Source organism: Centruroides sculpturatus, unplaced genomic scaffold, assembly GCF_000671375.1.
Source record: "Centruroides sculpturatus isolate CEXI.00-Female unplaced genomic scaffold, Cexi_2.0 scaffold5, whole genome shotgun sequence".
Lineage (NCBI taxonomy): Eukaryota > Metazoa > Arthropoda > Arachnida > Scorpiones > Buthidae > Centruroides > Centruroides sculpturatus.
Genome location: NW_019384397.1, coordinates 1713362 through 1739104, shown reverse-complemented (window position 1 = coordinate 1739104; position 25743 = coordinate 1713362). Strand labels below are relative to the sequence as shown.

The following is a 25743-nucleotide window of genomic DNA, read 5'->3' as shown; positions in this document are numbered from 1 at the left end:
CGACCGAAGAGGCGGTCTTATAGAAGACGACCAATCCGAAAAAGACAGGAGAGAGGTCACTAAGTGACTAAAGCCGGCCTTATAGGAGACGACCCCCCCCCGCGAGAAAGGGAGATAGAATGCCTTCCGGGAAGGACTTGGAGGGTAAGCTGGCCCCTAATCAGGCATCGGAAAAACTCCTGCTGCCAGTTGGTCCGAGTGAGGCGCGAACCCTCCCGATCGAACTTCGGCGTTTAGGGTCTGGTCACCACCATTAAGCGGAGACGGAGTCCACTCGGCCACCGTGGGCCACCTAGGTACGCTCTTGGACGACAGTGGAAATTTATAGGTTACAATTTTTTCAAATTGCAGCCCAATTTAAATAAAGAGATGCACACCAACGTTATTAATTTAAATATTGATATTCAATTAAATTTTTATAAACACATACGTATGTAATGTATTTATATACTAAATAAAAAAATTTCATTTTAATTTGCAACTTCTATTTTATGGCGGCGCAGAAATATAACTAACAGTCCAAAACTGGTCCCATGCCTGCATTCTATCTAATCGTTCTATCGACATGGAGAAAACCTGGAAAACTCCATGCTGCCATCCCGTCCGAGAGAGGCGCGAACCCACGACCGAACTCCCATTGTTCAGGGTCCAGGCCACTCAAGTGCGGGGACGAAGACCGCTCGGACACTGGTGGGCCAACAAGGGATGCGTTTACTTTTTGCTAGCTTCCAAGCTCGCCGAGCTGACACCTAGCGCAGTCTGACATCAAATCGCAAGCGAGCAAAAAAATTCACGCTAACAGCTACGACCGCTAGACATCGCCTCCAATTAATAATAATATAAAAGTTATTTTTAATAAAATCTCATAACAGATGACTTCACAATTTTAATTTTGTGCTAATACTGTATATCTTAGTGTTTTTTCGCCGGGAAAGTTAAACAACTTTTCCGGCCAAGTTTCGCCGGGATTTTTTAAACGAGATGAATGCGCGTTATGGGTTTGTTTGCATCTTAGAGAATTAAACACTGACAGAATTATCTAAATTCAACCGGTCACTTCTACGTCTAGACGAATACATAAAAATTATACAATTCTAATTGACTAAAGCGATAAGGAGTAAAAAAGAGCTTATACCTCGTAACAATATTTTTGACTACTTTCTTTTAACATGTTTTAATTTTATATGCGTGAAAGCAGTCAAACTTCAAATTTCCCTGTGAAATAACAGATATTTCAAAAGTCTTCAAGTATTCTCAGAATGAAATTTTTAGATTTGATAAAAAATTGCCAAAACAAATAAGTTTAATCTTACAAAATTTAAGAAAATGTTTAATTTAGATAATACATAGAATTGTCTTCTAACAATGTCCTTTTTCACGCACAAGGAAATTAACAGTTTCAGGCAGAGTCGACCTTTCATTTGAGGTTACTCGTCTGCCTTTTATGTATTGTAATATAGACAATATACTTTTATGTATTGCCTATATTAAGAATTTTCTTAAATTTTGTAAGATTAATCCTATTTGTCCTGGCAATTTTTATCAAATGTATTTATTATTTTTTAAATGTGCTGTCGCTAGAGGAAAATTTTAAAGTTTTACATATTCAGACATACATTTCCTCATGTGCTTGAAGCTGAAATGAGCCTTAATTTCGGTAAAATATTTAAGTTTTAATTCTAATTCTTCAAAAATGTAAGAAATATAAAAACGAATTAAAATTTAAGAAATATTTATTTCCGAAAAAAATGACTTATCGAATCTATTTGAAATTTTTGAAGACAGAATGTGAATTTTAATGTTTTATTGGCAATAATAATTGATATTTGGTAAGAACAAACAAAAAATATTAATTTAAAATAATAATAAATCAATTTTATTTACATAGACATCATATAGTTCTTATTGAATTAATAAAAATAAATGAATAAAAAATTAACATATAAGGCACATCAAGTGTAATTCAAATGCTTAATTTTCATCTTATCTGCAAACAAGATGAGAAAAGCATCCAAGTTTTTCATTAAACACGAGGAGTGCAGTAGAAGACAACTTAAGTCATCGCTGGCCAAGGAGTTTTAAATTCATACTCTTTCTAAAATTAGAAAAGAAAAGCATTAATTACTACAAATATTTTTGAAGATGTTTATATATAATTACGTTTATAAAATATTTTGTTTTATAATACAGTATATGATTTATTATGTTTTGAAAGAAATAATTCTGCTACTTTAATTTCTATATATCAATACATAAAATGGTTCAGAAATAATAGGACAGTTTTAATACTACATTATTATTTAGACTTATAAATCTTTAATTAGTGAAAGATTGGAAATATGGAGAACCGCAATAATTCATACAAAACGATCTGCCTAATGTGCAAATTATCTATGGATAATACTGGCTCACCAGATTTATTAATTTATTAACTGTATTAGCTGAAACGAATAGGATGTCGATAAAAGATCAAAAAATACTTGAAGAGGATCGACATTAAAAAATATTTGGAGACCCCTGCTGTAGATCATCGATATATAAAATTCCAGCAGCAAAACAAGTAAAACTTTCATTAGGTTCTGCTAATGGAATTTTTCTGATAAAATGCGAAAGATTTAACTGCCCTATTACTTCCGTGCCATCCTATATAGATATCAATCCTGATTTTTAATTATGTTATATATATTAATATATGGGGTGTCCCGAAACTCTGAAATCATAGGAGTTACGTCGATCTTTGTTTTTTTTACAGATGCTAATAAGGATGGCGCTGATAAGGATGAACGAATTCAAGTGATTTTTTTATGATGAGAACTCACAGTCAGCGTGAAGTTACCAGAATTCAAACAGGTTGCATCCAGATTTCCTACTACTCACATACAGTGATCTAGATTCAGCTTGTAAAATTCTTCGGTAACTTTTCTGACTGCGGGTCCCCAACATCAAAATAACTTAAATTCATCCCCCCTTATTTAGTGACATGCTTTATCTGTAAAAAAAAATAAAGATTATCATAGCTCCTATAGTTGCAGCCTTAAGAGACAACATTTTATAAAATGTTTTACCATAAGTCGTGAATAAAATTTTATTCATATAAAATATATTTTAAATTGTTTAAATATAAACAAATTAGGCTGTATAATGAATCTATTTTTAAAGAGCGTACTGACATTGGAAAAATTTCCAAACTGGGAGTAATACTGTATAATAATTGACAACTATATCTATACTATCAGATGAGCCCTGAGTTGCTCAGACAAGTAAGTTAATTCTCATTATAATGGAGAATTAACTTACTTGATGATACTTTCCTTCTTTATTATTTACACTTTATATTGACTAAAACTAACTCTCTCCTCCTTTTCCCTCGGAGAGTTGAATTTCCGAAAATCCCTTCTTAATGTGCATTTCATGGCATCAGAGTAGGCCCTACCATAGGGCGAACGGAGCAGCCGCTCCAGGAGCTAAGTCCTAGGGGGCACCTCAGTGGTAAAGAAAATTAAAGGGTATAAATTAGGGGCAACCAAGGGAGCGCCATAATAGGATCTCCCTCCATCCTAAAACTTGACTCGGGCCGGCACTGCATGGCATACCCTACTAAAACGCAGTTAAAAATAAAAAAAAATTGCATCTGAAATAGTACAGTAGAAGCCGAGTTCTTCAGGATTAGCATCCCCCCTCTCCCCCGCGGGGGAAATTTCGAAAAATCCCTTCTTAGAGTACACTCTCGTGACGTACGCTAACAGTGTACCAAATTTCAACTTTCAACTCCTAACCGTTTTGGCTCTGCGCTTGTTATTCTTATTATTATTATCAACCCATCTCGATTATATTATAAGATTATCTTCTACAATAAACGAGTAATACAGTATAATTTATACTTCGTGCAGATCAGTATAACAAAATGCATATAAAACGTTTTATTATATTATACTATATCAACTGTTAGAACTGTTCAATTCTGGTTTAAGATTTAAAAAATATTCAAAAAACTTTAAAATATATTTTTTTAACAGATACGATAGATAACATTACAATTATGCATTAAGTTTTTGCAAATATTATACAAAATTAATTACTAAAACTTTCTAAATTATTTCAAATTATAAAATAAGAATGAATAAGTTATACTTTGATGACGTTATTCGCATCCTTGGTAGACAATTCATAAAAATTCTTGTGTTTACTCGGCACAACTTCCATTGTGTACCGCTTTACATACGGTTCGGTCTATAAAATATATTTCATTTCAGTGGATATTGTATATCTTAATTGAAATAAAAAAATATTGTGAATATATATTATTAAATTCTTATTAATGTTGTTATATTCTATCTATTGTAATAATTGATATTTATTTGATATCAAATACAATATGCATAAAACGTTAGTGAAATTTTAGTTATTTCACTTTAGAAATTTTTACAGGAATTAAAAATTTCTTGAATGGTCTTAAAATATGCAATAGAGTCAAAAATAAACCAAACTTTTTGATTTTGTGACGTTAATAGTACAAGTATTTACAGGAGACAACCTTTAAAACTCCTTCAAAGCTATATAAATCTGCTATCATCTACACCATTTTCAAAGAAGTCCTGAAAATGATATGGATATCTTCAAGGACTCCAGTCGCTGTCTTCCATCTGATCATCAAATATCTAAATGATCAAAAAGAGGCATAATAGTGTTTTCCGATCTCCTTACGTCCTTGATTTTGTTCCTTAAAATAAAAGAGAAATTGATGGAATACGAATTCCAATAAACAGCTACGAAATCCATTAAGATATTACTGAAAAATGGTTTCTAGGACTATTTTGACAAGTGGTAGGCTATAGACGTTGACATAAGTGGGAGGTGAAGAAGGAGCTTACTTTAAAGCTGGTGTAGTGTAAAAGTTTTCTTTTTATAATAAGACCTGTGTCAAAAGATTGGTTTATTTTTGATACTACTAAAAATAATTTTAAAAAGTTTATATGATTAAAAATTATAAAATTATATAATTCTATATAAGCGAGAGCACATATTAAATTCACTGTAATTTATAAGAAATAGGATCTTTGATTAAGCTGTTTAATTTTATAAAAAGATGAGAAATAATTTTATCAGTATGTCACTACATTATTGAGTATCTCGTTATAAGATATATAGATATAATGGAAATTATTTAAACATTTGAATAATTATACCAAAATATTTTCTTACGTTTTAGGCATGTGTAATAGGCTATAGTATATCGTTCCATTAAATAACATTACCTACCGTTCCTTGTGGATTATGTAAAAGTGAAGATAGATTTTCTTTTTTGTGTTGTTGTAATGGAGCACCATTTCCAGGTTTTCCCCAAAAACTGTTCCATTTGTCTTGATGCTAAAAATGTTCATTGGTAATGAATTTTGGGTTTTTAAATACATCATTATATTATAGTAAATAGCTTGCAAAAGTTATCAGCTTTTTATAGTAGCCTGAGATCATTCTCTAATTTAAATTTTATAAGATTGTTCGATTGAATTAATAATATAATTAGACAATAAAAATAAAATTAATTTTACACAAGGACTGCAATACCACTCAGTACGATTTATGATGTTTTTGAACGTGGTTCTGTTCATCTTTGTGTTTATAAAAAAAATACCATAATTAATTAATTAAAATATTATCTTTATGTTATCAATAGTAACTGAACACGTTATATGTATTTGTATTGTAATCAGGAAATAATTAATACGGCTTACTAGCCGTATTAATTATTTCCTGATTACAATACAAATACATATAAGCGATATTAAGCCCTATATCAGTTTACAGGCGGTTTTAATATCCTACTATTTTATTCCTATTATTTTTTTATGCTCTACTTACCACCAATTCGACTTACGATCTCAATCCAGAAATAGAACTCTTGGTTTACCTGTGTTTATTATTTTAAAATCTATGTTACTTTTTAAAATTTATTTTAATAAACATCGATTAATAAATTTCTAAACAGCATTGATTTTTTAAAACTTATCTTTGATATCAAATGTTATCTCAGAAATCATTTTTAAAACAGTATTTCTAACAATCGCTGTGCAGGCTTCCACAAATATTTCCAACCAAAACTAGTATTTTGATGAATTTATTTAATATAGATATTAATATAATAAAAATTTTGCACAAGTGAACTGTTGGAAACAGTGTGCAGTGTAATACTGCACACTGTTTCCAACAGTTCGTGTACCAAATGTACTGTACAATACATCACTGATGTTGACGACGGAACGTAAGCAAAGATCTGCTACAGTTGAGTATAACTTGTCTACTTGGAGTTTTTAAGTAGGACTTATTATATCGAAGAGAGGGGACACAACGGCGAGGCACCAAATCGTATTAAAAAGCCTTTATTATAACTTTAATCTGACAAAGTTAAGGTCATTATTGTAATTAGTATTTTAATGTGGGTGGTATTATATTTTTTCCCACAGTTGATATCAACATTTCAGCTCTAGCTAATTAGCAATATCATATGTTAGGGAAGAAACAAGCGGAATTTTAAGTGGAATTCTTGACTTATACACCAAATCGTCTTATAAGTATTACGCTGGAATACTTGTAATTAAACATGGCAATTGTTTTGAAGTATGAAAATAGATACATCATTTTAAATTTATAATTATTCATGTAATATTTGTAGTAAACTTAACTGAAAAGCTAAATATATAAAATCAGTCGAACCCATGTGATAGTTCAATTATTTTAAACTGCTTCTTTAAAAATTTTTTATAAATTTAATTATCAGTTTATATATATTTTAAATACCTGCATTATTTCTTCTTGTTCTTTAGTTTTTGCTTGTTGCAGCATCTTTTGTTTTTCTTCTGTTTGTTGTTTGAGGAAATTATTATAGTCCGAACTCTCTTCAGTTTTGGCACGCCTTATATCAAGTTTCTTTAAATAAAAATATATAGCAATTTATAAAGTTAATTATACAAAAGAATAAATATTGATTATACTTTGTAATTTATAAATATTGATTATTTTCAACAATATGGATTGGATTTACCTAAAGAGTCACACTAGTGTTTATGCATCTGCAAATCTGTTTTGCCAACTACAATTATACTTTGCAAACTAAAAATCATTCTTAATATAATTTCGCTTTTAAACCGAAACTATCTTCTCTTGTTTAAAATCAAATTAATTTAAAAATCAAGTTTAGCGATCAAATTTTTATCCATAGCTTATGCATGTATAAGAAACAATTTCTTTTTACACAGGAAATAAGAACGTATTAGAGTTAGCTCGAAATTATTGTATGTGATTATATTTTAAGAAACTAATTCTGAAATATTCTAAGAAGCAAAGAAATTCTGTTACATGAGATGTTACATCCGACACTATTCTTGGATTACGTTTCATTTCCCCAGTGATAGGGTCTTTCTTTGGTTTGCCCACTTCCTTAGTTTTTAAAACATCAACAAATTCTGTTGTCTGTGAAATATATTTAGAACATTTTCAATTATCTTATAGAATTTTTGTTAAAAAAATTATCTTAATAACACGATTAGAACTTACGGGCTCTCTTATTTGAATTCTTTCTTGTTTATCTCGATTTTTCTTTTCTTCAATTTCCTTTTCTGGAAATATATTATTGAATTTAAACTTACTTATTTTGTTAAATTCCTATTTTCTTATTAAAACAAATTTTTGTAGTTTAAATAAGCAAAAAATGCTTATTTAAACTACAAATTGAGTGAATTGTTCGTATATAATGAATGTCACATCTACTTAATCGAAAGGTATTTATTAAAAGATCATTCAAGAGATTATTTCTGAAAATAATATAATAGTAAAAAACACAATAAAATAACAAATTAATTAATTACAGAGCATAAAATACATATCCACCAAGTTTTTATTTTTCTTTTTGTCAAAAGTTAGGGAGTATAGGGAGATAAATAGGGTGCACGTGTGCATAAATAGGATCTTGAGTGGCATCTGACTTAATGAAGATTTTACTGGTTATTGGCGTTTACAATTTTGTTTTTTCATAAAATTCATATCTACCCCAAAAATTAAGTTTTTTTTTTCCATTTTATAAAAGTTAATAATATAAAAGTTATTTTTAACAAAATCTCACAACATATGTGCAACAAACAATTTCAATTTTGTGTTAGTATGTCTTATAAGTGTTTTTCACTAGGAAAGTTACATAACTCGTTGGTAGATTTTTTGTTGAGTACTTCATGATATCATCAACTTGGAAACATATTATAAATTATGTTAATTCAATTTCTTTTTTACTGTCGAAATTTTCCTTTCATTACAACCTACATTTCTTGATCATGTTTTCCGATTATTTTTAATTATCATAGGATAAATCTTTATTAAAATAAATATATGTATATTTCTATAATATACGTAGATGACTTACGTATTTACCAATATACAAAACGCATCTATAATTTACCAAGGATTATTTAGGAAAAATTCGTATTTTTGAGGCACAATATGCTTCCAAAAACGTTAACACACCGTCATAACACTAATATGGAAATAACTTGTTATGACGGATTTATCGTGAATGATTGTCTTCTGTGAAGTTCTCCACCATGTGCAAGATGGGCCCACCAGTGACCAAGCGGTCTTCGTTCCCTGAACACTGGGAATTCGGTCGTGGGTTCGCGCCTCGCTCGGACAGGCTGGCTACATGGAGTTTTCCGGGTTTTCTCTGCGTCTGTAATGCCTGAATATGGGCCAGTTTCCCTTAAAAAGACTTCCCGGAAGGCATCTCCCTAGGCAGATCGCTCAAGTGTTGTGTTACCATAACTAAACAACAAACCATGTGCAAGAAGTCACGACCCAAATGTAGAATTCTGAAAAAAAGTATGGCCTTACTACCTCTTCTGCAGTGATTGTATAATATATGTATTACTGTCTCAAAATTAGGCATTTGAGTAACACCATATACGGTAATTCTGCTTAGATCTATCGAAACCTGAAAATCATATTAAACGAAAAGCGACTTTTCGGACCAATTTTTCATGGATGGAAAAATGTTATACTGTACAATGTTTTCTTCAATATTTATAGAAATTACATTTGTATTCATATTAAAGTTATGACATCCTGAAGATTCTACCGTTTGAAAAACAATAGAATCTCTTAAATGTAAAATTTTTGATTGGTTTAAAAACAGTTCTAATATTCAAATAATTAAATGAAAACAATAACAAACATTAAATAATAATTTGCATAAAAATTTTTATTTAATTTATATAATATATTTTAGTTGTGTTTGGGAGACTTTTGACGCATTAGCTTGACTCAAAACAAAAAAAACATAACGCAATAGTTAAATAATGACAAATTAATCAATAATTTTTGAAAATCTAATAACTAAGAATATAAATGAATGAAACTTACGTAACGTATTTAAATATTCTAACTTTGCATCTTTTTTATTAAAGTCTTTAGGATCTGATGATGTCCAACCCTGCAATAAAATTTGACAAAATTATTATTTTATGACAAATTGTTTCAAATTCAATAATTACAAAAATCACTTAGTAATAAATTATTTGATAATAAAATAGAAATTATAATAGATATATTATATTCAAATGATTCATTGTGTAGAAGATTCAATTAAATTTAAACTTAAAAAATTTACCATTTTTTCCATAAAATTTTTCCCAGCTTCTCGAGAGAAAGGTGCTCCTGCTCCTGGTTTCCCAAATGGATTATAAGTTTCCCCATTACCTTCTATGTTTTCTGATATAACATTACCTAAATGATCAGATTATTTTTTTCAAATAATTTTGCAACTGTTTAAAAAATATATTGCAGTGAGTATGGGCTTTATATGTTAATAATTGTGCTTAACATTTGTAGGAAACGAGATACGATTATATTTTTAAAAATTTATTTTTACTCCGTTAGAATTGAAATTATTGATAATTAAGAAACAATGTAACTTTGTTAAAATTTTCATATAACTGTTGAGTCGTAATCGAAAAGCTCAACAAAATTATTAATAAATAAGATACGAATTCATATTGATACAGTTCATATTAAATACACTTAATTTAATTTAATTAATTAATTATAAAAATTGAACTAAAAATAAATAATATAAATTAGCTTGATTAAGGATAATTAACTAGCATTAATTTTCATATCTTTTTGTTTAAATTTAATCAATAAATTAATTTTTAAAAAATAAAATTTCAAGGCTTTTTGTTGTGTTTTTACAGAATATCATCTATAAATTAAATAAATATATAAAAATATCCTTTACATGTGAATTTTTCTAACATAAGTAACATAATATAAGTAATTACCAGATTGATCGGCCCTATCTAAAGTATTCTTTAGCCTAGTTTTGATGTTTCCACTTTTCGTTCGATGTGGATAACCATTTCCACCTTTATTTTCCGAAATAGGAAGAACTAAACCCTAATAAATAGATTTAAACTAATGAAATAAACCGTATACACACACAAAGATTAATATTAAATTTAATTTATCGATTTATAAGATCAAATGGAATTTTTATTTATTAATGAATCTAATCAGCTTATAAACTTAATCTTTCTTAAAATTCGAATACGATAAAACAAGATTTTAGATTTTATTGAATCATTAGGATGAAAGAAAATCTTTATTCTTTAGTGAGCCAGCAAACATCTAATACTTGAAAACTTGCTGTTAGGCAATAATATAACACTTTGTATTGAATTTGTTAAAAGATTTTATATAATATCTATATAAGAATACAATAAAACCATACCAGATCTTCGGGAGGAGGAGGAGGATCTGGTATTCCCACATCTTTGGAACGAACTGTTGAATGTCGTAATACGTTGCCTTTTCCATCACGCTCGGGATTTCCAAAGCCTTTTCCCCATGGATTAAAAGGCTGAAAATTTTATATTATTCCGATATATTAAAAATAATAATTCACAATTAAAATAAAGGAATGAGCAATACACACATCGTTTGTCTGTTCATTTTTCTGAAAGGGATTTGTAGGTAGAAATATTGGATCTATAAAAAATAAAATAAATCAATGCTCACAATCCAGAAGAATTCAAATAATTTTCTAAAAATAGTGCATATATATATATAATATTAATTTATAATTATTAAAAATCATGAATGAATAATTATAGTACCCAATTTTCAGAGTCGAATTTTGTATATGTTCTTTTCTTTTAGAAACTATATAGCAATTTCTACAATCATCAACTATACATGCATTTTATATAAAAAATTTCATCATTTGTATGGAGATAAAACAGGGTTTAAAAATAAAATAAGCAAATATTACTTAAAATTAAACATTTTGATTTCTATATGTGTTACAGCGTAGAGCTTATCATAAATTCTGAATAACCTTGAATAATATTCAAAGAATATCATCAATCAAATATCTATAAAAAAAAAAGAAACAATTTAATCACGTCTGATTAAATGGAAAAGTGAATGAAACAAGCATTTACACCCAAAAATTTAGTATTAATTTGAAATAATATATGAAATCTGAAATATATCATACTTTCAGGCAATCTAGTCTAACAAGAATGTAAAATATCAAAATTAATTAAGAATAAAATATATTTTGTATAATTTCTAATCATTTTTCAGATTTTTAATGCTTCTTATTGAGAAATTAAATTAATTGATTCAAATCAATACTTTTGAATATGTTTGAGTTGTTTAATATACTGTAAATATTAGCTGTGTGTAAAAAGAAGATAAAATAATTAATTTAACTTAACGTACTATTTAATTTTATTAGTTTTTCAAGGCTAAATAAGGACAGCACGGATGCTATTATAACGGACTTATTATTATAAATGTTTAACTCTTTTTATACGCTACTACATTATCTACAATATCAGAAATTTGGGAATTTTGGAAGGCAAACAGATGACACATCGGATTTCCACGCATAGAAATGAAAAACCGTACAATACCTGACTTCTGTAATGGTGACCCACCGTTTTCCTTTGATCTTCCAAACGGGTAAAATTTCTCCTAGTAATTCAAATTTNAATATCACAAATTTGGGAATTTTGGAAGGCAAACAGATGACACATCGGATTTCCACGCATAGAAATGAAAAACCGTACAATACCTGACTTCTGTAATGGTGACCCACCGTTTTCCTTTGATCTTCCAAACGGGTAAAATTTCTCCTAGTAATTCAAATTTATATTATTATACTAGGTTATAAATTAAATTTTATATCCACCTCTTAAGAAACAATTTAAAAAACAGTATACACCAACACTTCGATTAGCGCTATCTCGTTTGTTCATTGATCTCGTATAGTGAGTGTATCAAGAGCGCTAATCGAGGTATTAGAGTATTTTATTAAAATCAGTACATGTCAGTAACAGAATTAATTAAATAGCATATATTAAACACTGCATATTGTAATGTGCAAGTGGACACAAGACGTATAGCGGGAATTTTGAATTGTGCATTGGGAATCCCATATTTGTGCAGTAATTATCCGATTCCGGGTCTTCTACGTATTTCTTTCTTCTAATTATATTCAAGTTAAGATATTTACTTAAATGACGCAATGTATATATTATTCGGTCCACAAAAATAAAAGAGCTGCGAAAGAAATGTTGGAAGAATTCACCATTTGTACCAAATATATACAATAGATATTTTTTATGCATCCACAACATCCATTTTATCATTCGAAACAATAATCCACAATCACAGCGCACTTATTGTATAGTAAATTACACTGAATGATCACTTCATTAAAAACACTATCTCTAAAGTGGTAAAGAGACATCACCTTGCATGCGCGAAGGAAAGTGGTCATTGGATCTTGGACATATGGAAGAATATCATCTGGAGTGACGAATCCTGTTTCATGCTGAACCATATTAATGGCCGAGTCCAAATCTGGCGTAAACGGCATGAAGTTGCATCCCCTGGTTGCATAATTGGGGTTCAAACAAGCTGATGGTGGTGGTATCATGGTCTGGGAAATGTTCTCTGGCAAGGCCTGGGCTATTGCTCGTCATCCCCCAATCCTTGAATGCTGAATGATACGGGGACCTGTTAGGTGATCATCCGTACTTGTATCTCCAGGCTATGTTTCCTAACAAATATGCCATCTTTCGACATGATAACGCACACATCATCAGGAGAGAATGGTTGGAGGAACATAACAATAAACTTCATACATTGCCTTGACCCCTAAACTTACCAGACTGCAGTCTGGTAAGTTTAGGGGTCAAGGCAACCTTATTGAACACGATTGGGATATGCTGGAACGTTGGACGAGGTTCACCCACTCCTCCGCGAAATGTGCATCAATCGACAAAACTGGTCAAGCAGCGTGGGTCCAGTTAGGAATAGAGGATGTTCGACCTCTTATAGAGTCTATCACCGGTGTTTGCGAAGCGCAATCACCGAGAAACGTGGACTGATTCGTTACTAGCAGGTATTTTTAATGTAGTGATCTTTCAGTGTATAGTTTAATTTTTAAAAAGGTGAAAAATGTTCAGCGTCTCTGAATGTTTACGAAAAAATATTGTTGTAAATTCTTGTTAATAATTATTAAAAATTATTTCAATTAAATAAGTTGTTATTGTATGGAATAGGGCAACACAACACGAAGGCGATATGCCATCCCGGAGGAATTTCTGCAGGAAACTGGCCTCTAGTCAAGTGTTAGACATCTGGGAAAAACCCGGAAATCTTCAAGTAGCCAGCCCGACGGTCAGGAATGAACACGTGACCAACTACCAGTGTTCAGTAGTTTTGTCAGCAGTTTTAACAAGGCAACACTTGGAAAGTCTGTCATTTGGCAGACTTCCCAAGTGTTGCCTTGCGTTCTTCCATCAATCAAATCCAATCCTATTGTATTTGGTGACTTACCATTTAAGTTATAAAAAGCAATGGGCCTATTACTTTTGCACAAAAACTCTAAGTAACTTAGACATATATGAAATTTTTATATTCAGTTATCACAATATTTTATTACGTATGAAAATTTTTTATTAATTATAATTTAGTTAAATTAATTATACTATAAGCCTAATTATTACAACAAAATAATGTTTATTTAAAATATTTTAATGTCTTACCATTTCTTCTTGCTTCTGTTTATTCCATTCTATTTCTTGTTCTTTAATAGATTGTTTAGACTGAATTAAATTGTCTGTAAGTGATGAATTTTTATATTAATATTTGATATCATGGATTAATTAATGCAAAATGTATTCACTAAAATAACTACTTACCTAGTTCACTTCTGTAATTTTCTTTATCTGTATTCTTGTATCTTAATTGATTTTCTATACTTAATTTAACTGCTTGAGCAGGCTGAAAACGAATATCCACATCACCCGCTATTTGTGTTTTCAATCTTCCAGATTTAGTACGATTAGGTGCACCGGCACCCGGTTGGCCGAATTTTAAAATAGAATCCTATAAAATATTTAATAAATTTTATTTCATTAGAACAGCAACACGAACGTGTTGAGTGAGAATAGTACTGTACATGGTAGGACTCGTTCAGTGAGACCATTCATAATGAATGAGTTGATAGGGTAGACCGGGGGAATATGAGCATACATTCGTAACTCGTTAACAACAATGCGAATGAGTATAATTTTTACCATTTACTCGAGTAGCCTATACTGAATTAATGTCTCTTATTAAATTATTCAACCAATCAACTTAAGAAAGTATAGAAAGTAAATATAAAAATAATCAGTAGACTTCTATCTTCGTCATATTTCGAAGTGTACTTTACAGTACAGTACATAAACATCAGTTCTTTCGAATATGCAAGAGCTTAATTAAAAAGAAAATCAAGTTACAAGAAACCCTTTTATGATTTTCAATAATACTTTTTCCAGAAAATAAATATCTGACAAACTACTATCACAAATTAATACAAACTCATTTCTTTGCATTTGTTGAATAAATAATAAACATAGACCTTTCTCTAATTATCATTTTGCATAGTAAGCTTAATTTTATCGTTAGTTAAGTTACATAATAAAAGATTTCATGCAAATTTTGTCGTTTGTTTATATATTAAACATTTTTATTTTTAATTAAAGTCTATATATAAATATGAGGTAATGTAAAATATCAATTTAAATAGCTGCATTGTAAATTTGATGTTTAAATAGTTTATTAATAATTACCTCTGTTTCAGGTACTTCTGTTTCCATAAAATTCTTTTTTCTCTTTGGATCATCCTAAAAATACATAAATTAGATTTTGGTTTTGAAAAATTTTTAATTAACGAATATTTATTTAAAGAATATAAAAATTTGAAGACAAAACACACATAAAAAATTATTTTTGGTGTCTTTTCGGATTATCTTTTTCACACGCCAGGAAAAATACAACTAAACATTAACAGAGTCAATCTTTTACCTCGTATAAAAGTATGCAAAACTGTTTAAAAGGTGTTAGAATATTGTAGATATACGTTTAAAAGAATATTATTAAAAATTCAAAACTTTTAAGATGTAATGAAAGTTTTGTTTTGATTTACTAAGCCTAAATTTTGGCTTTTTTCAGTAACTTCAATCACACAAGGATACATTAATTGAATATGTAGACTTTATTATTGTATTCGGAAATGCATTTCGGGTTCTATTAAGGATTAGGCTTGTCTTCAACGAAGGAAACTGTGATCGATCCTATCAATCCTATCATGTGCTGGTTCCTCGTATATTCTAATCAATCAATTGTTGTAATTATTTCCATCGATTGTAAGAGCAAATAGAAAAATTGCCAGTGAAATGAAGCAAGAGACTCTTCTCTAATAAAAACTGGATTTAAAAATATTTGAATGATGTAGATAAAATACTAGGTAATGAGTATATTTAAGAAGATAAACAAGAAATAACATTTCCTGTCGCCATAATAATTTTGAAAGAACTGCATAAATACATAAAAATAAAACTGTCATAAATTTGATTATGAAATATAAATATGTACTGTACAGTACATCTGAACAATGTCTTTTCATAGAAGTATTAATTTCTAAATAATGAAGTTATGACTTCAGCATTATTTTGAATACGAAACGAACTGTCAAATATTGCAAAAAGACTAGATTACGATTGCAGAAAATTAACTTGAGATATGAAGAATCACAGGGCAACGGATCATTCTTTAATGAAGGGCTTTTTTGAAACGAATTGTAAATAAATATAAGATTAAAAATTTCATGTAAAAAAAATGGAACTATTTATGATAATACCGACAAAGAATGTTCTATTATATACTGATAGTATTTTTTTTATATGCAACGAAAATTTAAATTAGGGAAAGTATCCAAAAACGCACCACCTCACAAATCGTACCAGTTCTATTTTAAAATACATTAATCGTTAACACAAAGACGAGATCTGAATCAGAAAAAACAAAATTTCTTTATTATTACATCTGTAGTAATTTTTCCTGTACACATATTACACTTGTTTCGGGCTAACATGCCCCTCATCAGCAGTATTACTACGATATTCTAAAATATAACAAGCAAATAAATAAAATACTAAAATTACCTGACAATTAAACTTTTAAAAAAAAGCTTACAGTAAATTTGCATCCGAATACAATGTACAACGAAATTATATTTCGAAGAAATTTAAACACAAAATTGCATAATATCAATTTTTTTGTGTGTTAAATAAAAATAAAAACAAGTAAAAATTAAATTACTAAGAATATACAGGTTTAACATTTGTTTAAAAATAATAAGTTGTGTCCGAGTAGACAATTAATGATAAATTAATTACATTAATCGTTATTTCCTCCATTTTTCGAGTCAATTTTTAAATACATTGGTCGCTGATGATGTTACTGTAATTCTGTTACGATTGTCCATTTTTGTCTGTAGTTTGCTTGTTGAAAGAAATTCGGCTTTTTGGTTTAATATTTTCGTTGTTTTTGTAACGTTTTGAACTTAGCTCATGTAAAATATTTTAATTACATACTGCCGTATAGTTACATATATTTATAATATAACATTGGTCATTAGGCTCTTTTAAAGATTATGAAGATGCTTACTTTACAAAATGGTGTCTTATCCGAAATCGTGTCTCTAATTGGTTGCTCAAATCGTATCAGTAAGATCTGAGATACTTAATTGGTAATAAATACTTTTTTATTGTTATTTTACGTTTATTCTGCAGTGAACGATAACAGAAAGTATGAAGAATGGAGATATAAAAATATGTATAGTTCAGGGATGAATATTTTTGAGCTCACGTGCAATATAATAAGCATATTTAGCTTTAAAGATATAATGCGTGCCAAAGTTTTAGAGTTTGAATAACGAATATGCTTTAATTACAATAAATGTAAAAAAGCCGATTGAAAAAAATGATCGAGTGGTAAACCTAAAGGATGATTGAAAAAGACAATGATAAATCGAAATGATATGTTACGTTAAGTGCCAGATGATTTCTCCTTACGTGCCACTTTGGGCACGCCATAGGTTCGCCATCCCTGATATAGTTTTATATAGTTTTTACCATAAAAAGGTTGTCCCACTCCCACTCTTGTTATGAGAGAGTAACGTGACCAGAGAATAAAAAAAATCTCTTAACATACAAAAGTTTAGATTTTTACAGTAAATGTGTTACAATGCAAAAAAAATTTACCCGTATTTAAAACTTTAAAACCGTAGATTAAATAGAAAATAGACAATTAAAATTAATGTTTACAAATGATTTTGATATATTCAAAATCAAAACTGGCAAAAAGTTCTATTACACGATAACTCGAAAGTTTTGTTTTTGGGATGAAAATTTATAAATGCGATTTAGGAAGGTCAAAGTATCATGTACAAAATAGAATTATGAAGTAGAAGATAACCGTCCGTAGTTTGTAAAGATATTTATTATGAAAATAGAAAGAAACGGTTTAAAAGAAAAACTACAAGATATTATTTAAAAGAAACTATTTAAAATACCTGCAAGCTAGTATACATTCATATAATATAAACTTCCATAGTTCTAAAAACACTTTCAGTATCTTAACCTTGATAATCCATGTATTGAATTCGATTTTAAGCATGTTCTGGTATAAATATTAAAATTATTATAACGATATGTTTACAATTTTTATGTCAAGTTTTTTAATTTGCAAACTTTTCATTTATAAGTATTAAATTATTATTATGAACGTCCACCATCTTTGTGTCTGCTCTTATGTACAATAATCCTGTCAACAGATAATGTAATGGGGTTTAAATATAACAATGCATTTATGCTTTATATTTTCATAGTAAATAATTCAATCATCGTAGTTTTATTTGTCAATAGTCCTTAAATCTATTATTTGCGACTTATTAACGTTGACTGTAAAAATTGAGAAGTTTATGAGATTTTTAGCTTAATACAGTATTTACTATTCCTTGAAAATTCGTTAAAAAGTTCATCTTTTGGATGCTTATCATTCACAGAAATATACTGTACACCAAGGAGCCAGTTTTAAAATACAGTTTAAAACTGGCACCTTTGAAGCCAGTTTATAATAGTTAAAAATATAAAAAGTTCTTAAACTAAATATCATAACAAATGGAGCCACCAAATGTTACAAGGAAAGTTAAGCAACTTATGGTGGATCTTTTTAGTTTTGTCATGTTTTCAATTTTAGAAAATTTTTTCAAAATATTCATAGTAACCTAATTCTGTATTCTTATACGGTATAATTTTTTTCTTTTCTTGTAAATAAAAAATTATGTAAAGTCAATATTTTGTTGCTAAGCATATTGTTTATTTACACAAACATTTCGCTATCTAATCTAAATATTAAATGACTTTAAAAAAAATTAATTTAAAACGGTCTTCGCTAACGTGAAATGCATGTTCGAGATCATTCGGCATTTTACCTTGAACTGATTTTAATGTTAATCTTAATAATTAATTTTTAAGGCTTTGTAAACATACTATAAAGAATGGTTCATTTAAAATGTCCCTGACAAATATCTCATAAAATATGCGTCGAATTACAGTATAAGAAGTGATCAGAATATAAGTTATTTATTTTCGAGGGGGTTTTTTTCAATTTCATAAACATTATATCACTCCCCGCCTCCTTATAGAGGATAACAATTAACTTTTAAATGGAGGCCTCTTTTTTAGTTTCGGGTTTTCGGTTAAAGAATATTAAAGTTTTATTTAAAATATTATTTCAAAAGTTATGAGCATTTTTAATCGTACTTTCAAATGTAACAACAAAAGAAATATTTTTTATGATCTAATTTTAGATAGTTGACCGTGAATTTGTGATTCACGAACGACCTGATCACGTGGAGTTTTCCGGGTTTTTCTCACATGTCCAACACTAATTAGAGCCAGTTTTCCATAGTAAGTTCTCCCGGGAGGCATTAATTTTTGGCTGATCGGCCAATCGTTGCTATATCCTATCAAATCAAACTAAGCCCTTATAAGGATGGGGTAGTTTAATTTTTATGAAAGTGAGAAGACCCCTTGAAAATAAATAATAAGTTTTATTATGGCATTTTTAATAGGACGTAGGTATATTTAATGAGATGTTTGTCAGGGACATTATAAATGTGCGGTATATTAACGTTTACATTCATTTATAATAATTTTACATGTAACGGAACTACAATCAACCGAAATTTTTGAGAAAATATTATGGAACAACGTCAAATGGGCTGACTGTGCGCCGGACATCTAGGCGACTAAATAAGAGCTAAACAATAGACAAAATACAATTTTTTTTCCTTTATAAAAATCACCACTCTTTTCTATTGTTAACCGCTTCTGACGTACAATATGATACAATACAATATGCAATATGCATTAACGATGCAACAGTACGTAAGCCTAATTCCAAAACATTCCATTTATCTAAATTAGAAATAACTCTTAACTCATACTTCGTAAGTCTTAATCATATTTATATTTATATATATATTTACCAATATATTACAAATAAATAAATAAATAATATCCGCCAAATCGTATGCTTGCTAAGCGTGCAAAAATTGTTAAGTTTCTGTCGTCCAGTTAACCATTGTCCATCCTAAATCGCCCAGTTGTCGTGTACCCCATATTATTGAGTCTACTTGATCTAAAGGCTAATCTCTATCGTTTAGACGATGCTATGGAAAATCTAGAATTTCCCATAGCATCTAGCCTAGATCAAGTAGAGTCTAGAATTTCCGTAAGCCTGCTTGTAAGTCATTATATCACTCAGATCGGATGAAAATAGGATGTTTGTTTTATTTTCTTATTACCTATTAACAGTTGATAGTGTTTTTTTTAATTTTTATTTTATATCGCTCTACTCAATAAAATTGTACTATATTAATTTAAAATATACAATTCGGTGAAGATGTTGGATATGTATTTTTTAAAGTGAGTTCCCGGTTGCGTGCCGAAAAAGTCATTGGCCTGCCACATTTGACACGCGTGCCGAGGATTGCCCATCTCTAGTATAGAAGAGAGTAGCCCAAATCAGTTTTTACAAAAGTACTGTATATATAAAATCCTTAAATGGCATAACGATGTCAATTCAATTATATAATCGATTAGAAACATATTTGTTCTACCACATAGGTCTATTTATATTTCTTTTTAAAATTTTCACTTCATATAATTGGTGTTTATATAAATTTGTGCAAACGGTACCATTCCGGCGACTAATCTTAAATCGCGCAAAAGGTTCCAAAATCGCACTCATATTTAAAGTACGTAGGGAAATTAATTTTCCTATAATTAATTTGTATTACTCATTAAATATTTATTTTATGTAATATTCTGAGTAATAATAACTGTCAATTTTCGTACATTTATAATCGTTAGACAGAATATTTCATAATAGAATAATACATATTTTTATACCTCCATTCTTCATACTTTCAGTTATCGCTCACTGCAGAATAAACGTAAAATAACAATAAAAAAGTATTTCTCACCAATCAAGTATCTTAGATCTTACTGGTGCGATTTGATCCACCAATTAGAGACATGATGTCGGATAAGACACTATTTTGTGAAGTAAGCGTCTTCATAATCTTTAGAAGCGCCTAATGACCAATGTTATATTATGAATGTATTTCTTATAAATACATCTAACTATACGACACTATGTATCAATAATTAAAATATTTTACAGTAGCTAAGTTCAAAGCGTTACAAAAACAACGAAAATATTAAACCAAAAAGCCAAATTTCCTTTCAACAAGCACACTACACACAAAAAGTGTGTAGTGTGCTTGTGGACAATCGTAACCGAGTTACAGTGACGTCACCAGCGGCCACTGTATTTGAGAATTGACCGGAAACTTGGAGGAAATAACGATTAATGCATTTTAAAATAGAACTGGTGTGATGCGTTTTTGGCTACATTCCACCCACGTCTATCTGTCTGTTTGAGTATCACGTAAAACGGCTCAATCGATTTCTATGAAAATTTGTATATATATTCAAGATAGTCCAGGGAAGGATGTAGGATACTTTCGAATTCACGTCTGTGTCTGCAGTCTGTTCGAGTATCATGTGCGAACGACTGAATCGTTCTCAGGCTATAGAATGTATTTAGAGTAAATCTCAATATAAAATTGTTTTTGGTCGAATGTATTATATTATGTTATATAAGTTAAACTTCGTACCATCTTAAGTGTAATCAAATAATAAAAACTGACATTTATTATTAAAATTTTGTCTTACTACCAATATCAAAATTATGATGATAAAAACCTACAGTTTGTCTTCTGTTCAGTTGCTAAATAAAAATGTTTGTTCTAAATTAAGGGGGGTTATATAACACAGATATGGGTTTATGGATATGCAGATAATCATTACAATATGGGGGTGTTTTCAGAAATGTTATGTAATGCTAGGGTCTCAACCTTTTGAGTAACAAAATATTTTATTTTTGTTTCTGAAATGTGTAGTGTATTGTACTGTTTATGTCACTGATTTGTATGTTTTAATTTACATGTAATTAATAAACTAATAAGCTCATATTCATGTGAGGCCGGGACCACACACCCCCCTCGGACGGAAACTGGCTGTCGAGCTAAAGTCAATATATCGGTGACTTATTACGTAAATAGGACCGGTGTGACCAAGGAACGGGGTGCGAGACGATTTAATTGTCGCATTCCAGCCCTAATTGACAGATTCACGGTCGTCAATCGTGAGAACGATCGAGGGATCGACCGTCGGGGAAACTTTGGACGGTCACCTTACATCGAGTTCAAAGCAGGTCCTACTGACACTCCTGTGGAGGGGGCGGTGGCTGAGACGGCTTCCTCCTCTCCGGGACCGAAAAATAGACATTAGGTGACAATTTACGAGACCGTCATCCGGGAGAGGGCTTGACCCGACTCCGGAGGNTGATTAAGTTTTACAATAGTTCATTATTAATTTACTCGTTTCTTCTCCTCTTCTTTCTGTCTTTGTAAAATTTCTTTCTGAGATTTCAATTTTTCTTTCTCCTCTTCCACCATTTTTTTCTCTTTTTCTCTCTTACGAACATCTGCGGAACTATTAAAACAAATGTATTTTATCATGGATCAAGTTATAAAACACGAAATTGAGTCAAATGAGAACTTCAAAAAGTTTTAAACATTTCCTAAGTATCAAATTATTTAATATCATTTTCTAATTATTTTCATTTTCAGATTAAAATGAACAATAAAAATATTTTCATTCTTTTAATTTAAATTCATCGCATGAAAAATTCAGCATTTCATTTCAAAATATGATCGATAATGAGAGTTTATCCCAATTCATAAGATTTTTATTTGTCGAATTATTACAAAGTCCTGTCTTTTGGATCCAAAATGATCTTTAATTAAAATTTAATTTTATTTTTTTTTATCCAAAAACTCGATAAAATTTATATTATGTTATAACACACTAATTAATTCGTATGTTTTTAAAAACATTTATTTGGCAAGTATTTACACTACAACATGACTTCATAATTGGATATACACTCTCGAATGTGTAAATTTCTATAAGAATTGATACAAATTGGCATGTAGAAATCAAGAAATTATTTGAAGTAAATATATTAAATTAAAGATTTAGATTAAACAATCATTATATAAATTAATATGAAAACAGTTATAAACCAAACTTTTCTTTATTAGTACTTTAAAAAAGTTCAGTTCTTTCATGATTTTCTTAAATTGCATAGAGCAAGCTTCTAACATTCAGTTCAATTAATTTATCTACAAATATTCTATTTCTTAATAAAATATCGATAAAATGCCTAGAGAATGTCTTACATTGTTGAGGATAAATTAATTTTTATTCATTACATAACTGAATGATTCAAAAGTGTAGTTGTTAGAACAGATACGAGCGAATAATTACAGAGAAAAATAATTTTCAAAACATTCCCTAGATGTTCGAACTCTCAGTGTAGTATGGAATGGAAGATTGTCTTGTAGAACTCAGCTGAGCAACGCATATTTTCTTTGGATTGTTGGTTTGAAATGATTCTCGAAAGGTCAGAACATTTCTTAACTTTTACTTATAGACTTTAATTAATATTAGAAAATGTTCTAATAGATTACTGGAGAATGCTAAAATATCTTATTCTTCATATAGGCCTATATGTAGGAATGGAACATCATTGTCCATTCGTATACTCGTTGAGGAAAGTTGTCACACTTCTTGCCACAACAAATACTATCAGCGTTTTCATTTTATTCTCAAAATAAGAAATTATAAAGCTTTATTATATAATATAGATCTTTTATAAGTATCACAAAAGATCTATATTATATAATATAGATCTTTTGTGATACTTATAAAAGATCTATATTATATTATAAAGCTTTATTATATAATATAGATCTTTTATAAGTATCACAAAAGAAGCTCGTAATTTTATATTAATAACCTAATACCTTTGAAGTCAGTACTAAGTGGAATGCCGACCATAATAATACGTAACAATAATTGATAACAAATGAATTACAATCACGAACAATATTTTTGAATATTTTTTTCATTGACCAGATAATAGCACAGTAAGAAATTATTCTACTGTGTGATGAGAATCATATTGGCTTCTCATAGGTAATTTGATTCAAAAATCAGCTCCCATTTCTAATACATAGCGATTGATTTTACTTCCGATCAGTTCGGTCCATAAAAAAACAAAAACAAAATTGGGCAATAATACGAGAAAAAATTAATTCAATGCATTTTTTCTCATCTTTAATGTTTCATTTTGACTCATTTTCGTAAATTCTAAAAATCTTATGTAAATTAAATTATTCAAAACTTTTAATTCTTAAACTTTAGTTAATTTAATAGTTGATATTTACTTCTTATTTAATATTTATAGAATAACTTAATTCTAACAAGTTTCGGTTTATAATAGGCATTCAAGAAATCAATACTTACGTTAAATTAAGTTGATGAACAAACACTTTTTCAACTGGTTCAGGTGGAGGTAATTTAATAGTTTTCAAGCTAGAAGCTAAACAAACAATATTTTGTTATAAAATCAAAATCTTGATATGAAAGAATTTATAACCATAGGAACTTATATTTAAGGATCTTTAAGTTAGTGTCTTAATGCACCGTCAGCTAATGTAACACTCCGTAACAATCCGTCAGATTGCCACAAGTCAAAAATATATCTGCTACTTTTCTTATTCCGCCCCATTGATTTTCCTATATTTTCCTCCGTTTCGTAATTACTTAGCAACCATTCGTCAACAAACGCCCCATTACAAAAGACAGATGTTTTAGTGAATACTAAAATATCAATGACCCGATGTTAAAAGTAAAATAACATGACGAAAGTTATCTCTTTGAAGTTGGTAAAGTTTTAATATTATATAACTTATAACTGGAATTTTAGAAATTTTGTTTATAAAATTTAATAGATTTATTAAAAAATTTAATTAGTATAAATGGTAAAACCTCGAATCAAATAAAATATATTTGTATACGTTGGAAACAGACTGACTACGATGACCTGGAGACAAGGATATTATAACTATTTATAATATTTAGTAATTGTAATTATGTCAGAAACAGATTTTTCAATAAATGTAGATATATTCCTTGTTTATGTTATTCTTAATATTGTTTATATTATATTACATCTTATACTCCCAATATCCTGTAATTAATTTTTACACTATATAACATCAATTAAAGTCATCGAATAATAAAAAACGCAAAAGAGGTGGGTATGAAAAAGTTGGATAAAGAAGTTGAAGAAGCCGTAGAAAAAGGAAATTTGTTGGAAAGTTGAAAGAGGAGATTTAAAATTATATATACTCAAAAACTCATTGAGAATAAATGCTTTAATACTAAAAAAATCTAAAGAAAATATTCAATTTATATAAAATACCTTAATAGTGTAAGAATGCACTGATTTTTTTTAAAACGTAAATAGTATATATGCTTATAGAATATATGTTATATAAGCATATTTACTAGTTATACTTACCCATTCCAGCGAGGGAAAACAAACATTTTTCTAGCATTGCACGAGTGTACGCATGAATGCAGCAATAAAATAACTGAAGGAAATCAATTTAAGACGATTTAGCACAACATACAAATAATCTCTGACTGTAATTACAATTATATTTACAGTCAGTAGACAATTCGTAGACAATTCCGTGTTTCTATTTTATACAATACGTTAAAGTTTATTAGTTATTGCTTCGTTGTTTCCTGAGAACAGTAACATGGAATTGCTTATCAATTTTTGAATATATTGATGCTAATGCTCCGTGTA

General features: G+C 29.2%; 1 protein-coding gene across 1 annotated transcript; it reads right to left on the bottom strand.

Annotated features, from left to right (window-relative positions):
- Window positions 1–1894: 1894 nt before the first annotated feature.
- On the bottom strand, window positions 1895–25453 carry LOC111618457. Its single transcript, XM_023360002.1, has 18 exons — window positions 25450–25453; window positions 24390–24465; window positions 22397–22511; window positions 15171–15224; window positions 14256–14442; window positions 14100–14173; window positions 12119–12179; window positions 10973–11025; window positions 10769–10897; window positions 10320–10434; window positions 9650–9765; window positions 9403–9472; window positions 7552–7613; window positions 7354–7467; window positions 6796–6924; window positions 5260–5367; window positions 4132–4230; window positions 1895–2095 (listed from the first exon to the last, which is right to left on the bottom strand). Exons 1-18 carry the CDS (start codon window positions 25451–25453, stop codon window positions 2054–2056), a joined length of 1608 nt encoding a protein of 535 aa, XP_023215770.1. The 3' UTR covers window positions 1895–2053.
- Window positions 25454–25743: the final 290 nt, after the last annotated feature.

Excerpts from the sequence above, each read along its gene's own strand:
- LOC111618457 (XM_023360002.1), bottom strand. Across the intron at positions 11,026-12,118 it reads GTCACCATTACAGAAGTCAG|ATCCAATATTTCTACCTACA; the intron begins GTATTGTACGGT and ends TATTTTTTATAG. Across the intron at positions 9,473-9,649 it reads AAAATTTTATGGAAAAAATG|GGTTGGACATCATCAGATCC; the intron begins GTAAATTTTTTA and ends ATTTTATTGCAG.